Source organism: Mustelus asterias, unplaced genomic scaffold (genome assembly GCF_964213995.1).
Source record: "Mustelus asterias unplaced genomic scaffold, sMusAst1.hap1.1 HAP1_SCAFFOLD_1291, whole genome shotgun sequence".
Lineage (NCBI taxonomy): Eukaryota > Metazoa > Chordata > Chondrichthyes > Carcharhiniformes > Triakidae > Mustelus > Mustelus asterias.
The window spans coordinates 1-14,333 of NW_027591236.1; the positions used below are offsets into that span (position 1 = coordinate 1).

Consider the following 14,333-nt stretch of genomic DNA (forward strand, 5'->3'; position numbering starts at 1 on the left):
CTCTATCCCACACCTCCTTACTTTCATCATAAGCCGACCATGGGGGACCTTATCAAACGCCTTACTAAAATCCATGTGTATGACATCAACCGCCCTACCTTCATCAACACACCTAGTTACCTCCTCAAAAAATTCTATCAAATTTGTGAGGCACGATTTGCCCTTCACAAATCCGTGCTGACTATCCCGGATTAGTCCGCATCTTTCTAAATGGTCGTAAATCCCATCCCTAAGGACCTTTTCCATCAATTTACCAACCACCGAAGTCAGACTAACCGGTCTATAATTACCAGGGTCATTTCTATTCCCTTTCTTAAACAGAGGAACAACATTTGCCACTCTCCAGTCCTCTGGCACCATCCCCGTGGACAGCGAGGACCCAAAGATCAAAGCCAAAGGCTCTGCAATCTCATCCCTCGCCTCCCAAAGAATCCTAGGATACATTTCATCAGGCCCAGGGGACTTATCGACCTTCAGTTTATTCAAAACTGCCAATACATCCTCCCTCCGAACATCTATTTCCTCCAGCCTATTAGCCTGTAACACCTTCTCTTCCTGAAAAACATGGCCCCTCTCCTTGGTGAACATTGAAGAAAAGTATTCATTCATCACCTCGCCTATCTCTACTGATTCCATACACAAGTTCCCACCACTGTCCTTGACCGGCCCTAACCTCACCCTGGTCATTCTTTTATTCCTCACATAAGAGTAAAAAGCCTTGGGGTTTTCCTTGATCCGACCCACCAAGGACTTCTCATGTCCCCTCCTAGCTCTCCTCAGCCCCTTTTTCAGCTCGTTCCTTGCTAACTTGTAACCCTCAATCGAGCCATCTGAACCTTGTTTCCTCATCCCTACATAAGCTTCCCTCTTCCTTTTCACAAGACATTCCACCTCTTTTGTGAACCACGGTTCCCTCACTCGGCCATTTCCTCCCTGCCTGACAGGGACATACCTATCAAGGACACCCAGTATTTGTTCCTTGAAAAAGTTCCACTTTTCATCAGTGCCTTTCCCTGACAGTTTCTGTTCCCATCTTATGCCCCCTAATTCTTGCCTAATCGCATCATAATTACCTCTCCCCCAATTGTAAGCCTTGCCCTGCCGTCCGGCCCTATCCCTCTCCATTGCAATAACAAAAGACACCGAATTGTGGTCACTATCTCCAAAGTTCTCTCCCACAACCAAATCTAACACTTGGCCCGGTTCATTTCCCAGTACCAAATCCAATGTGGCCTCACCCCTTGTCGGCCTATCCACATATTGTGTCAGGAAACCCTCCTGCACACACTGCACAAAAAGTGCCCCATCCAAACTATTCGACCTACAAAGGTTCCAATCAATATTTGGAAAGTTAAAGTCCCCCATGACAACTACCCTGTGACCCCCACACGTATCCATAATCTGCTTAGCAATTTCTTCCTCCACATCTCTATTACTATTTGGGGGCCTATAGTAAACTCCTAGCAACGTGACCGCTCCTTTCCTGTTTCTAACTGCAGCCCATATTACCTCAGTGTGCAGATCCCCCTCGAAGTGCCTTTCCGCAGCCGTTAAACTATCCTTGATTAACAATGCCACTCCTCCACCTCTTTTACCAGCTTCCCTACACTTACTGAAACATCTATACCCCGGAACGTCCAACAACCATTCCTGTCCTTGTTCTACCCACGTCTCCGTAATAGCCACAACATCGTAGTCCCAAGTAGCAATCCACGCCCCAAGTTCATCCACCTTGTTCCGGATGCTCCTTGCATTGAAGTAGACACACTTCAACCCATCTTCCTGTCTACCGGTACCCACCCTTGACCTCTCACCACCCTCAACACTGACTTCCGGACTACAACTCCTTTTCCCACTCCCCTGACAAATTAGTTTAAATCCCCCTGAAGAGCCGTAGCAAATTTCCCTCCCAGGATATTGGTGCCCCTCTGGTTCAGGTGCACCCCGTCCTGTTTGTAGAGGTCCCACCTTCCCCAGAACGTGTTCCAATTATCCACGTATCTGAAACCCTCCCTCCTGCACAATCCCTGCAACCACATGTTTAAGTGCACTCTCTCCCTGTTCCTCAACTCGCTATCACGTGGCACTGGTAGCGTACCAGAGATGACCACATGTTTTGTCTTTGCTCACAGCTTCCAGCCCAGCTCCCGAAATTCCTGTTTTAAATCCCCGTCCCTTCTCTTACCTATGTCGTTGGTACCAATGTGTACCACGACTTGTGACTGTTTCCCCTCCCCCTTAAGAATCCGGAAAACACGGTCCGAGAGTCAGGGGGCAGGGGTTAGAGTCAGGGGGCAGGGGTTAAAGTCGGGGATAGGGGTTAGAGTCAGGGGGCAGGGGTTAGAGTCAGGGGGCAGGGGTTAGAGTCAGGGGGCAGGGGTTAGAGTCGGGGATAGGGGTTAGAGTCAGGGGGCAGGGGTTAGAGTCAGGGGGCAGGGGTTAGAGTCAGGGGGCAGGGGTTAGAGTCGGGGGGCGGAATTAGAGTCAGGGGGCAGGGGTTAGAGTCAGGGGGCAGGGGTTAAAGTTGAGGACAGGGGTTAGAGTCAGGGGGCAGGGGTTAGAGTCAGGGGGCAGGGGTTAGAGTCAGGGTAAGGGGTTAGAGTCAGGGGGCAGGGGTAAGAGTCAGGGGGCAGGGGTAAGAGTCAGGGGGCAGAGGTTAGAGTCAGGGTAAGGGGTTAGAGTCAGGGGGAGGAATAGTGTCAAGCGGCAGGGGTAAGAGTCAGGGGGCAGGGGTTAGAGTCAGGGGGCAGGGGTTAAAGTCGGGGGGCAGGGGTTAGAGTCAGGGGCAGGGGTTAGAGTCAGGGGGCAGGGGTTAGAGTCAGGGCAGGGGTTAGAGTCAGGGGCAGGGGTTAGAGTCAGGGGGCAGGGGTTAGAGTCAGGGGGCAGGGGTTAGAGTCAGGGGGCAGGGGTTAGAGTCAGGGGGCAGGGGTTAGAGTCAGGGGGCAGGGGTTAAAGTCGGGGACAGGGGTTAGAGTCAGGGAGCAGGGGTAAGAGTCAGGGGGCAGAGGTTAGAGTCAGGGGGCAGGGGTTAGTGTCACACGGCAGGGGTAAGAGTCAGGGGGCAGTGGTTAGAGTCAGGGGCAGGGGTTTGAGTCAGGGGGCAGGGGTTAAAGTCGGGGGCAGAGGTTAGAGTCAGGCGGCAGGGGTTAGAGTGAGGGGGCAGGGGTTAGGGGCGGGGGCAGGGGTAAGAGTCAGGGAGCAGGCGTTAGAGTCAGGGGCAGGGGTTAGAGTCAGGGGGCGGAATTAGAGTCAGGGGGCAGTGGTTAGAGTCAGGGGCGGGGTTAGAGTCAGGGGGCAGGGGTAAGAGTCAGGGGGCAGGGGTTAGAGTCAGGGGGCAGGGGTTAGAGTTAGGGGGAGGGGTTAGAGTTAGGGGGAGGGGTTAGAGTCAGGGGGGGTTAGAGTCAGGGGGCAGGGGTTAGAGTCAGGGGGGGTTAGAGTCAGGGGGCAGGGGTTAGAGTCAGGGGGCAGGGCTTAGAGTCAGGGGGCAGGGGTTAGGGGCAGGGGTTAGAGTCAGGGGGCAGGGGTTAGAGTCAGGGGGCAGGGGTTAGAGTCAGGGGGCAGGGGTTAGAGTTAGGGGGCAGGGGTTAGAGTCAGGGGCAGGGGTTAGAGTCAGGGGGCAGGGGTTAGAGTCAGGGGGCAGGGGTTAAAGTCGGGGGCAGAGGTTAGAGTCAGGGGGCAGGGGTTAGAGTCAGGGGGCAGGGGTTCGAGTCTGGGGGAGGGGTTTGAGTCAGGGGGCAGGGGTTAGAGTCAGGGGGCAGGGGTTAGAGTCAGGGGGCAGGGGTTGGAGTCAGGGGGCAGGGGTTAGGGGCAGGGGTTAGAGTCAGGGGGCAGGGGTTAGAGTCAGGGGGAGGGGTTAGAGTCAGGGGGCAGGAGTTAGAGTCAGGGGCAGGGGTTAGAGTCAGGGGGCAGGGGTTAAAGTCGGGGGCAGAGGTTAGAGTCTGGGGGCAGGGGTTAGAGTCAGGGGGCAGGGGTTCGAGTCCGGGGGAGGGGTTTGAGTCAGGGGGCAGCGGTTAGAGTCAGGGGGCAGGGGTTAGAGTCAGGGGGCAGGGGTTAGAGTCAGGGGGCAGGGGTTAGGGGCAGGGGTTAGAGTCAGGGGGCAGGAGTTAGAGTCAGGGGGCAGGTGTTAGAGTCAGGGGACAGGGGTTAGAGTCAGGGGGCAGGGGTTAGAGTCAGGGGGTAGGGGTTAGAGTCAGGGGGCAGGGGTTAGAGTCAGGGGGCAGGGGTTCGAGTCTGGGGGAGGGGTTTGAGTCAGGGGGCAGGGGTTAGAGTCAGGGGGCAGGGGTTAGAGTCAGGGGGCAGGGGTTAGAGTCAGGGGGCAGGGGTTAGGGGCAGGGGTTAGAGTCAGGGGGCAGGGGTTAGAGTCAGGGGCAGGGGTTAGAGTCAGGGGGCAGGGGTTAGAGTCAGGGGGTGGGGTTAGAGTCAGGGGGCAGGGGTTCGAGTCAGGGGGCAGGGGTTAGAGTCAGGGGGCAGGGGTTAGAGTCAGGGGGTGGGGTTAGAGTCAGGCGGCAGGGGTTAGAGTCAGGGGGCAGGGGTTAGAGTCAGGGGGAGGGGTTAGAGTCAGGGGGCAGGGGTTAGAGTCAGGGGGTGGGGTTAGCGTCAGGGGGCAGGGGTTCGAGTCAGGGGGCAGGGGTTAGAGTCAGGGGTGAGAGTCAGGGGGCAGGGGTTAGAGTCAGGGGGCAGGGGTTAGGGGCAGGGGTTAGGGGCAGGGGGCAGGGGTTAGAGTCAGGGGGCAGGGGTTAGAGTCAGGGGGCAGGGGTTAGGGGCAAGATTAGAGTCGGTGGGCAGGGGTTAGGGGCAAGGTTAGAGTCAGGGGGAGGGGTTAGAGTTAGGGGGAGGGGTTAGAGTCAGGGGGCAGGGATTAGAGTCAGAGGGCAGGGGTTAGAGTCAGGGGGCAGGGGTTAGAGTCAGGGGGCAGGGGTTAGGGGCAAGATTAGAGTCGGTGGGCAGGGGTTAGGGGCAAGGTTAGAGTCAGGGGGAGGGGTTAGAGTCAGGGGGCAGGGATTAGAGTCAGAGGGCAGGGGTTAGAGTCAGGGGCAGGGGTTAGAGTCAGGGGGCAGGAGTTAGAGTCAGGGGGAGGGGTTAGAGTCAGGGGGAGGGGTTAGAGTCAGGGGCAGGGGTTAGAGTCAGGGGGCAGGAGTTAGAGTCAGGGGGAGGGGTTAGAGTCAGGGGGAGGGGTTAGAGTCAGGGGGAGGGGTTAGAGTCAGGGGGAGGTGTTAGAGTCAGGGGGAGGGGTTAGAGTTAGGGGGTGGCGTTAGAGTAAGGGGGAGTGGTTAGAGTTCGGGGGAGGGTTTAGAGTTCGGGGGAGGGGTTAGAGTTAGGGGGAGTGGTTAGAGTTCGGGGGAGGGGTTAGAGTTAGGGGGAGTGGTTAGAGTCAGGGGGAGGGGTTAGAGTTAGGGGGAGGGGTTAGAGTCAGGGGGAGGGGTTAGAGTCAGGGGGAGGGGTTAGAGTTAGGGGGTATTGCATCTGGGTGTTGAGCACAAAGACTGGCAGCCAGGAATGCCAGGATGAAATATGGCGGCGCCCATGTTGATCGTCAGACAAGGCGGGAGAGGTTAGGGGTGAGGGAGCGGAAGCGGAAGTCGCGGTCAGGGGGCGGAGCCAGTCAGGCCGAGTCAGCGGCTGCAGATGGCGGCGCCTCGGGCTGCGAGAGCGGGGAGTCGGCAGCTCCGGGAGGCCGAGGCCGAGCCCCGCGGCACCGCGTGCGGGAGGTCCCAGCTCCGCTTCCAGGTCAGCAAGCTGTCTGAATCCGCCAGTGCCCGGGGGGAAAGGTCCCGGCTCCGGCCTCCCGCCTGGGCCCGGCTCCCGGAGCCGGCGCCTGACACGTGGGAGCGGGGCCGAGCCGGCGGGTGGGAGCCGGGGATGGGGCCGGGTCAGGGTCGAGCCGGGGCCGCCACATGGCGCCGGCCAGCGGGACGGGGAGCGGGGAGCCGGCACAGCCGGAGGCCATTCGGCCCATAGTCTGGCTCCTCGCCCATCACATTGTGAGAGGGTCCGGAGCGCGGCGCAGTGACAGGCTGCAGGGGCTGAGGCAGCAAATGGTTCACGTGTCAGAATGAGCAGGGTGCCGCTGGAGGACACGGCAACTTCTCGGTGAAGCGGCGGATTGTGAGCGGCTCTGGGATGGAAGGTCCCTCATGGGGGACTGCCTGAGAAGGTTGAAGCACATGCGGCTGGGAAACCGGGCGAGATGGATCAGAAAGTGGCTCAGTAACAGGACAGGGTGGTGCTAGGAGGCCGGGGTGTCCCACAGGGACCAGTCCCCTCTCTGTTTGATACATAAATGATGGGGATGATGATGATGTGGAGGGATGGTAAGGAAATTTGAAGATGACAGTTTGCAGATAGGGTGGTTAATAGTGAAGAGGATGCTTGTCGGTTACGTGAAGATACAGATGGTTTGGTCAGATGGGCAGATCAATGACATGTTAACCCTGATAGGTGCGAGGTGATGCACTTTGGAAGTAACAAGACGAGGGAGTATTTAATGAATGTCAGGACACTAGGATGTTCAGGAATAGAGGGATCTTGGGGTAATTATTCACAGATCCCTAATGCAGCGGAACACATGAATGTGATAGTTGGGGGCATACGGGAAACTTGCTTTCATCAGTTGTGGTATAGAGTATAGGAGCAAGGGGATAATGTTGGAGTTGTACAGAGTGCTGGTTAGGCCACAGCTGGAGTACTGTGTGCAGTTCTGGTCACCTCACTAGAGGGGTACGTCAAAACTAGAAGCAGGAGTGGGCCATTCAGCCCTTCGAGCCTGGTCCATCATTCATTATGGTCATGGCTGATCATCAAATTCAATATCTTCATCTCTCCCCCATTTCCCTTTTGCCTCAAGTACTTTCTGTGGTAATGGTACAGAGGAAGCAGTGCTACAGAGGAGGTTCACCAGGATGTTGCCTGGGATGGAGCATTTGTGCTATAAGGAGAGACCAGATAGGCTTGGATTGTTTTATTTAGAGCAGAGAAGGCTGAGGGGGGACATGATTAGGTGTGTAAGATTGAGGAGTATGGACAGGGTGAGTAGGAAGCAGCTGTTCTTGGTTGAGAGGTCAATCACGAGGGTAAGAAGCAGGAGATTGAGGGGATTTGTGAAAAAACCTTTTCACTTGGGATGGTGGGAATCTGGAATGCACTGCCAATGAAGGTAATGGAGGCCGGAAACCTTACAACCTTTAAAAAATATTTGGATGAGCACTTGAAATATCATAACATTTAAGAATATGGGCCAAGTGCAGGAAAGTGGGATTAGTGTGACTTTAGTGGTAGTTGTTGTCAGTGCAGACTCGATGGGCCAAAGGGCCTTTTCTGCGCTCTGACTATATTGGTCTTGGAGGAAGTGCACCTTAGATTTACTGGACTGACTCCTGGATTCCCAAGAGTTAAATCGCTGGAAAAAATTGCACAGACTAAAGTTATATTTCCTGGAATTTATAAGGTTAAGGGATGATTTGATCAATATTTTTAAGTTATTGAGGAAAGCAGACAGGGTTGGCAGAGACTATTTTCATTGCATAAGGGTCGAGCAATGGGGCAAAATGCCTTCTTTCTAAACCTATGTTGCATTTCAAACCACCACCAGAATGCCGACCACCTTCAGGAGCAGTTAGAAAAACAACAGATGACATTGAAGTTCAAAAACCATCCTATGTAAAATCTTTTTAAAAATCTGTGGCAGAGAAATCGGTGAGTGAAAAATGAAAGTGGGAATGGGGCTGGGTTTGACGGGAGGGTTACCTAGTTCAGGCTATAGGTAGCAGACACAGAGAGCGTGTTACTATTGCTGCGTCTGTTCTTGGATTGTGAGAACATGCCTGTTAATCCATCTGTTTGCCCATACTCAGCTCTCCTTCCTTTACAATCTCTTTAGGGTGACAATCTGCAGGATTACCATTCATCTACCAGCCTGACTGACCTCACCATCACAGAACTGGGCACCACTGGAGAGATTTTGGGAAGTTTTTCCAGTTGTATCGATCAGTCCATAATCTCCATCATTGAGGATACATCACAAATAGAGGTGGGTTGAACAGACGCTTTTCTACTTGATGTATCTTCACGAGCTGACCCCGTGTCTGTTAATGGCACATTGACTCCATGCCAGACATAGAACATAGAAAGGATACAGCACAAACAGGCCCTTCGGCCCACAAGTTGCGCCGGTCATGTCCCTACCTACCTAGGCTTATATATAGGCTTACCTATAATCCTCAATCCTATTAAGTCCCATGTACTCATCCAGAAGTCTCTTAAAAGACCCTGTCGAGTTTGCCTCCACCACCACTGACGGCAGCCGATTCCACTCACCCACCACCCTCTGAGTGAAAAACTTACCCCTGACATCTCCTCTGTACCTACTCCCCAGCACCTTAAACCTGTGTCCTCTCGTAGTAGCCATTTCAGCCCTGGGAAAAAGCCTCCGAGAATCCACCTGATCTATACCTCTCAACATCTTGTACACCTCTATCAGGTCACCTCTCATCCTTCGTCTCTCCAAGGAGAAAAGACCGAGCTCCCTCAGCCTACCCTCATAGAGCATGCCAACCAATCCAGGCAACATCCTTGTAAATCTTCTCTGCACCCTTTCAATCATTTCCACATCCCTCCTGTAATGAGGCGACCAGAACTGAGCACAGTACTCCAAGTGGGGTTTGACGAGGGTCTTATATAGCTGCATCATTATCCCCGGACTCCTAAACTCAATCCCTCGATTGATAAAGGCCAGCACAGCATACGCCTTCTTAACCACCTCCTCTACCTGTGAGGCCGATTTAACAGTCCTATGGACCCGGACCCCAAGTCCTTCTGATCCTCTACACTGCTAAGAGTCTTACCCTTGATATTATACTCCTTCATCCCATTTGACTTGCCAAAATGGACCACTACACGTTTATCCAGGTTGAAGTCCATCTGCCACTTCTCCGCCCAGTCTTGCATCCTATCTATGTCCCGCTGCAGCTTCTGACATCCCTCCAACCTATCCACAACACCACCAACCTTCGTGTCGTTGGCAAACTTACCAACCCATCCCTCCACTTCCTCATCCAGGTCATTTATGAAAATGACATATTCTCCATCAGAAACATAGAAAAACTACAGCACAAAACAGGCCCTTCGGCTCCACAAGTTGTGCCGAACATATCCCTACCTTCTAGGCCTACCGATAACCCTCCATCCTATTAAATCCCATGTACTCATCCAGGGGTCTCTTAAAAGACCCTATTGAGTTTGCCTCCACCACCACTGACGGCAGCCGATTCCACTCACCCACCACCCTCGATTGATAAAGGCCAGCACGCCGCCTTAACCACCACCTCCTCCACCTGCGGGGCCGATTTTAGAGTCCTATGGACCCGGACCCCAAGATTCTTCTGATCCTCTACAGTACTAAGAGTCTTTCCCTTTATATTGTACTCCTTCATCCCATTTGACCTGCCAAAATGTACCACTACACATTTATCCGGGTTGAAGTCCATTTGCCACTTCTCCACCCAGTCTTGCATCCTATCTATGTCCCTCTGTAACTTCTGACATCCCTCCAGACTATCCACAACCCCACCAATCTTCCTGTCGTCAGAAAACTTACCAACCCATCCCTCCACTTCCTCATCCAGGTCATTTATGAAAATGACAAACAGCAAGGGTCCCAGAACAGATCCCTGGGGCACACCACTGGTGACCGAGCTCCATTTAGAAAAAGATCTATCTATACCCACTCTCTGCCTCCTTTGGGCAAGCCAGTTCTGGATCCACTGGGCAGCAGCCCCTTGGATCCCATGCCCTCTCACTTTTTCTAGAAGCCTTGCATGGGGGACCTTGTCAAACGCCTTGCTAAAATCCATATAAACCACATCTACCGCTTTCCCTTCGTCAATGTGTTTAGTTACATTTTCGAAGAACTCCACCAGGCTCGTAAGGCACGATCTGCCTTTGACAAAGCCATGCTGAGTATTCTTCAGCATACTCAACCTCTCTAAATGCTCATAAATCTTGTCCCTCAGGATCTTCTCCATCAGCTTACCAACCACTGAGGTTAGACTCACCGGTCGGTAATTTCCTGCGCTATCCCTAGTCCCCTTCTTGAAAATAGGAACCACATCCGCAATCCTCCGGCACCTCTCCCGTCTCCATCGACAACGCAAAGATCATTGCCAGAGGCTCTGCAATCTCTTCCCTCGCCTCCCACAGTAACCTGCGGTACATCCCATCCGGACCCGGTGACTTATCTATCTTGATGCCATTCAAAGATTCCAGCACAACCTCTTTCTTAAAGTCCACATACTCAATCTTTTCAGTCCACCGCAAGCCCGCAGTACATCCACCCAGGTCCTTCTCCTCTGTGAAAACAGAGGCAAAATACTCATTAAGCACCTCTGCCATTTCTATTGGCTCCGTACAGACTTTCCCGCCTTCACCTTTTATAGGCCCTATTCCTTCACGTCTCATCCTTTTACTCTTCTTATGCACCATAGAAAGCATTCTTTCTGGCTGTATCACAGCTTGGTATGGCTCCTGCTCTGCCCAAGACCACAAGGAACTACAAAAGGTCGTGAATGTAGCCCAATCCATCACGCAAACCAGCCTCCCATCCATTGACTCTGTCTACGCTTCCCGCTGCCTCGGCAAAGCAGCCAGCATAATTAAGGATCCCACGCACCCCAGACATTCTCTCTTCCACCTTCTTCCTTCGGGAAAAAGATACAAAAGTCTGAGGTCACGTACCAACCGACTCAAGAACAGCTTCTTCCCTGCTGCTGTCAGACTTTTGAATGGACTTATCTTGCATTAAGTTGATCTTTCCCTACATCCTAGCTATGACTGTAACACTACATTCTGCACTCTCTTGTTTCCTTCTCTATGAATGGTATGCTTTGTCTGTATAACATGCAAGAAACAACACTTTTCACTCTATGTTAATACATGTGACAATAATAATTCAAATCAAAAAACTTGGATTGTTTTCATTGGAGCGTTGGAGGATGAGGGGAGACCTGATCGAGGTTTACAAGATGAAGGCATGGATAGAATTGATAGTCTTTTTTCCAGGGTCAATTACTCAGGGGCATAGATTGTGAGTGAGAGGGGGAAAGTTTAAAAGAGATGTAAGGGGCAAGTTTTTCCTCACACAGGGTGGTGAATGCCTGGAATACACTGTCGGAGGAGGTGGTGGAATCAGAGTCTATAACAACGTTCAAGAGGCATCTGGATAGATACATGAATAGGCAGAGAATAGAGGGATATGGACCACGTAGAGGTTTGGGCTATAAGGAGAGGCTGGATAGACTGGGACCTTTTTCTCTGGAGCGTAGGAGGCTGAGGGGTGATCTTATAGAGGTCTATAAAATAATGAGGGGCATAGATAAGGTAGATTCCCAAAGGTAGGGGAGTCTAAAACCAGAGGGCATAGGTTTAAGGTGAGAGGGGAGAGATACAGAGTGTCCAGAGGGGCAATTTTTTCACACAGAGGGTGAGTGTCTGGAACGAGCTGCCAGAGGTAGTAGTAGAGGTGGGTACAAGTTTGTCTTTTAAAAAGCATTTAGACAGTTACATGGGTACGATGGGTTTAGAGGGATGTGGGCAATTGGGATTCGCTTAGGGGTTTTTAAGGGCGGGATGGACAAGTTGGGCCGAAGGGCCTGTTTCCATGCTGTAAACCTCTGACTTCACATTTATCCACATTATGCTGCATCTGGCATGTAGATGTGTCTGAGGGAGCACCTTCCTCTCCTCTGGTGCTTCACCAACCCGCTCCCTTTTCGGGTGCCCTCTGGTGCTATCAGGTGGAGTCCAATGCTGCTTTTTCTAGCTGGTCTGAGCTGTTCATTCCTGAGTGATGGAATCCTGGTACATAAGAACTAGGAGCAGGAGTAGGGCATCCGGCCCCTCGAGCCTGCCCCGCCATTCAATAAGATCATGGCTGATCTTTTTGTGGACTCAACTCCACTTACCCGCCCGCTCACCATAACCCTTAATTCCTTTACTGTTCAAAAATCTATTCTTGCCTTAAAAACATTCAATGAGGGCAGTGAATTCCACAGATTCACAACCCTTCAGGTGAAGAAGTTCCTCCTCAACTCAGTTCTAAATCTGCTGCCCCTTATTTTGAGGCCATGCCCCCTAGTTCTAGTTCTGGTGTGTTGTGACTATCCATTTACTTGTGGTTTTGCCCCTTGGTTCATTCACACCGAGCTGGTTTTGACTCCCATTAGCTCAGCACTTCCTGTCTGATATTGGAACTGATCTGTTTCCAGAATAAATCCCATCTGGATGAGGAGAATGAAGCAACGCTGCTGACAGCCCTGACCGAGATACTGGATACCTTCGACGATGAAAATGCTTCTCCCTTCGATTCCATTCCCGACTCAGAGATATTTGCTTTACCAAAGGCTGGGCAGGATGGCTCTCTGGTAAGTAAGGATAACTGCTGTTCGGTGTCAGGGCTGTGAGATGCTGATTCCCTGGCTGTGGTGGAACATAGAACATAGAACATTACAGCGCAGAACAGGCCCTTCGGCCCACGATGTTGCACCGACCAGTTAAAAAAAAAAAAAACTGTGACCCTCCAACCTAAACCAATTTCTTTTCGTCCATGAACCTATCTACGGATCTCTTAAACGCCCCCAAACTAGGCGCATTTACTACTGATGCTGGCAGGGCATTCCAATCCCTCACCACCCTCTGGGTAAAGAACCTACCCCTGACATCGGTTCTATAACTACCCCCCCTCAATTTAAAGCCATGCCCCCTCGTGCTGGATTTCTCCATCAGAGGAAAAAGGCTATCACTATCCACCCTATCTAAACCTCTAATCATCTTATATGTTTCAATAAGATCCCCTCTTAGCCGCCGCCTTTCCAGCGAAAACAATCCCAAATCCCTCAGCCTCTCCTCATAGGATCTCCCCTCCATACCAGGCAACATCCTGGTAAACCTCCTCTGCACCCTCTCCAAAGCCTCCACATCCTTCCTGTAATGTGGGGACCAGAACTGCACACAGTACTCCAAGTGCGGCCGCACCAGAGTTGTGTACAGTTGCAACATAACGCTACGACTCCTAAATTCAATCCCCCTACCAATAAACGCCAAGACACCATATGCCTTCTTAACAACCTTATCTACTTGATTCCCAACTTTCAGGGATCTATGCACACATATACCTAGATCCCTCTGCTCCTCCACACTATTCAAAGTCCTCCCGTTAGCCCTATACTCAACACATCTGTTATTCCTACCAAAGTGAATTACCTCACACTTCTCCGCATTAAACTCCATCCGCCACCTCTCGGCCCAACTTTGCAACCTGTCTAAGTCTTCCTGCAAACTACGACACCCTTCCTCACTGTCTACCACACCACCGACTTTGGTGTCATCAGCAAATTTGCTAATCCACCCAACTATACCCTCATCCAGATCATTAATAAATATTACAAACAGCAGTGGCCCCAAAACAGATCCCTGAGGTACACCACTTGTAACCGCACTCCATGATGAATATTTACTATCAACCACCACCCTCTGTTTCCTATCCGCTAGCCAATTCCTGATCCAATTTCCTAGATCACCCCCAATCCCATACATCTGCATTTTCTGCAGAAGCCTACCATGGTGAACCTTATCAAACGCCTTACTAAAATCCATATATACCACGTCCACTGCCCTGCCCCCATCCACCTCCTTGGTCACTTTCTCAAAAAACTCAATAAGGTTAGTAAGGCACGACCTACCTGCCACAAAACCATGCTGACTATCACCTATCAATTCATTACTCTCCAAATAACTATAAATCCTATCCCTTATAATTTTTTCCAACATCTTGCCGACAACAGAAGTGAGACTCACCGGTCTATAATTCCCGGGGAAGTCTCTGTTCCCCTTCTTAAACAATGGGACAACATTCGCTAACCTCCAATCTTCTGGTACTATACCAGAGGCCAACGACGACCTGAAGATCAGAGCCAGAGGCTGACTGACTGTGGAGGGGGGTGAGGCTGACTGACTGTGGAGGGGGGTGAGGCTGACTGGAGGGGCAGAGGGCTAACTGACGGGGGTGCGAGGGGGGAAGGACAGATGGGGGAGGGGGGTGGGGGGGGACGGGAGGGGGCTGGGGGGGAGGGCGGGAGGGGGCTGGGGGTGGGAGGGCTGGGGGGGGGCGAGCGGGGGAGGCTGGGAGGGGCTGACTGGGGTGAAAGGGGGGAGGGAGTGAGTAACGGGTGAGAGTGTGGTCTCAGTTGTGAAAGCTTTCTGGTTATCAGGAAAGTGGCGATGAATTCAGCCTCTTATCTGACTAGTTATATCGGGGTTGATGAGTGAATTCTGTGTTTGCTCCA

General features: G+C 52.2%; 1 protein-coding gene across 1 annotated transcript in view; it reads left to right on the forward strand.

Moving 5' to 3' along the window:
• The first annotated feature begins 5,587 nt into the window (after window positions 1–5,587).
• LOC144488109 (uncharacterized) overlaps window positions 5,588–14,333 on the forward strand; it is a 33,023-nt gene continuing 24,277 nt past the window's right edge. Inside the window, exons 1-3 of the mRNA XM_078206130.1 lie at window positions 5,588–5,727; window positions 7,877–8,026; window positions 12,258–12,413. Of these exons, the coding sequence (XP_078062256.1) occupies window positions 5,626–5,727; window positions 7,877–8,026; window positions 12,258–12,413 (408 nt within the window). The 5' untranslated portion in view covers window positions 5,588–5,625. The remainder of the gene's footprint in view (window positions 5,728–7,876; window positions 8,027–12,257; window positions 12,414–14,333) is intronic.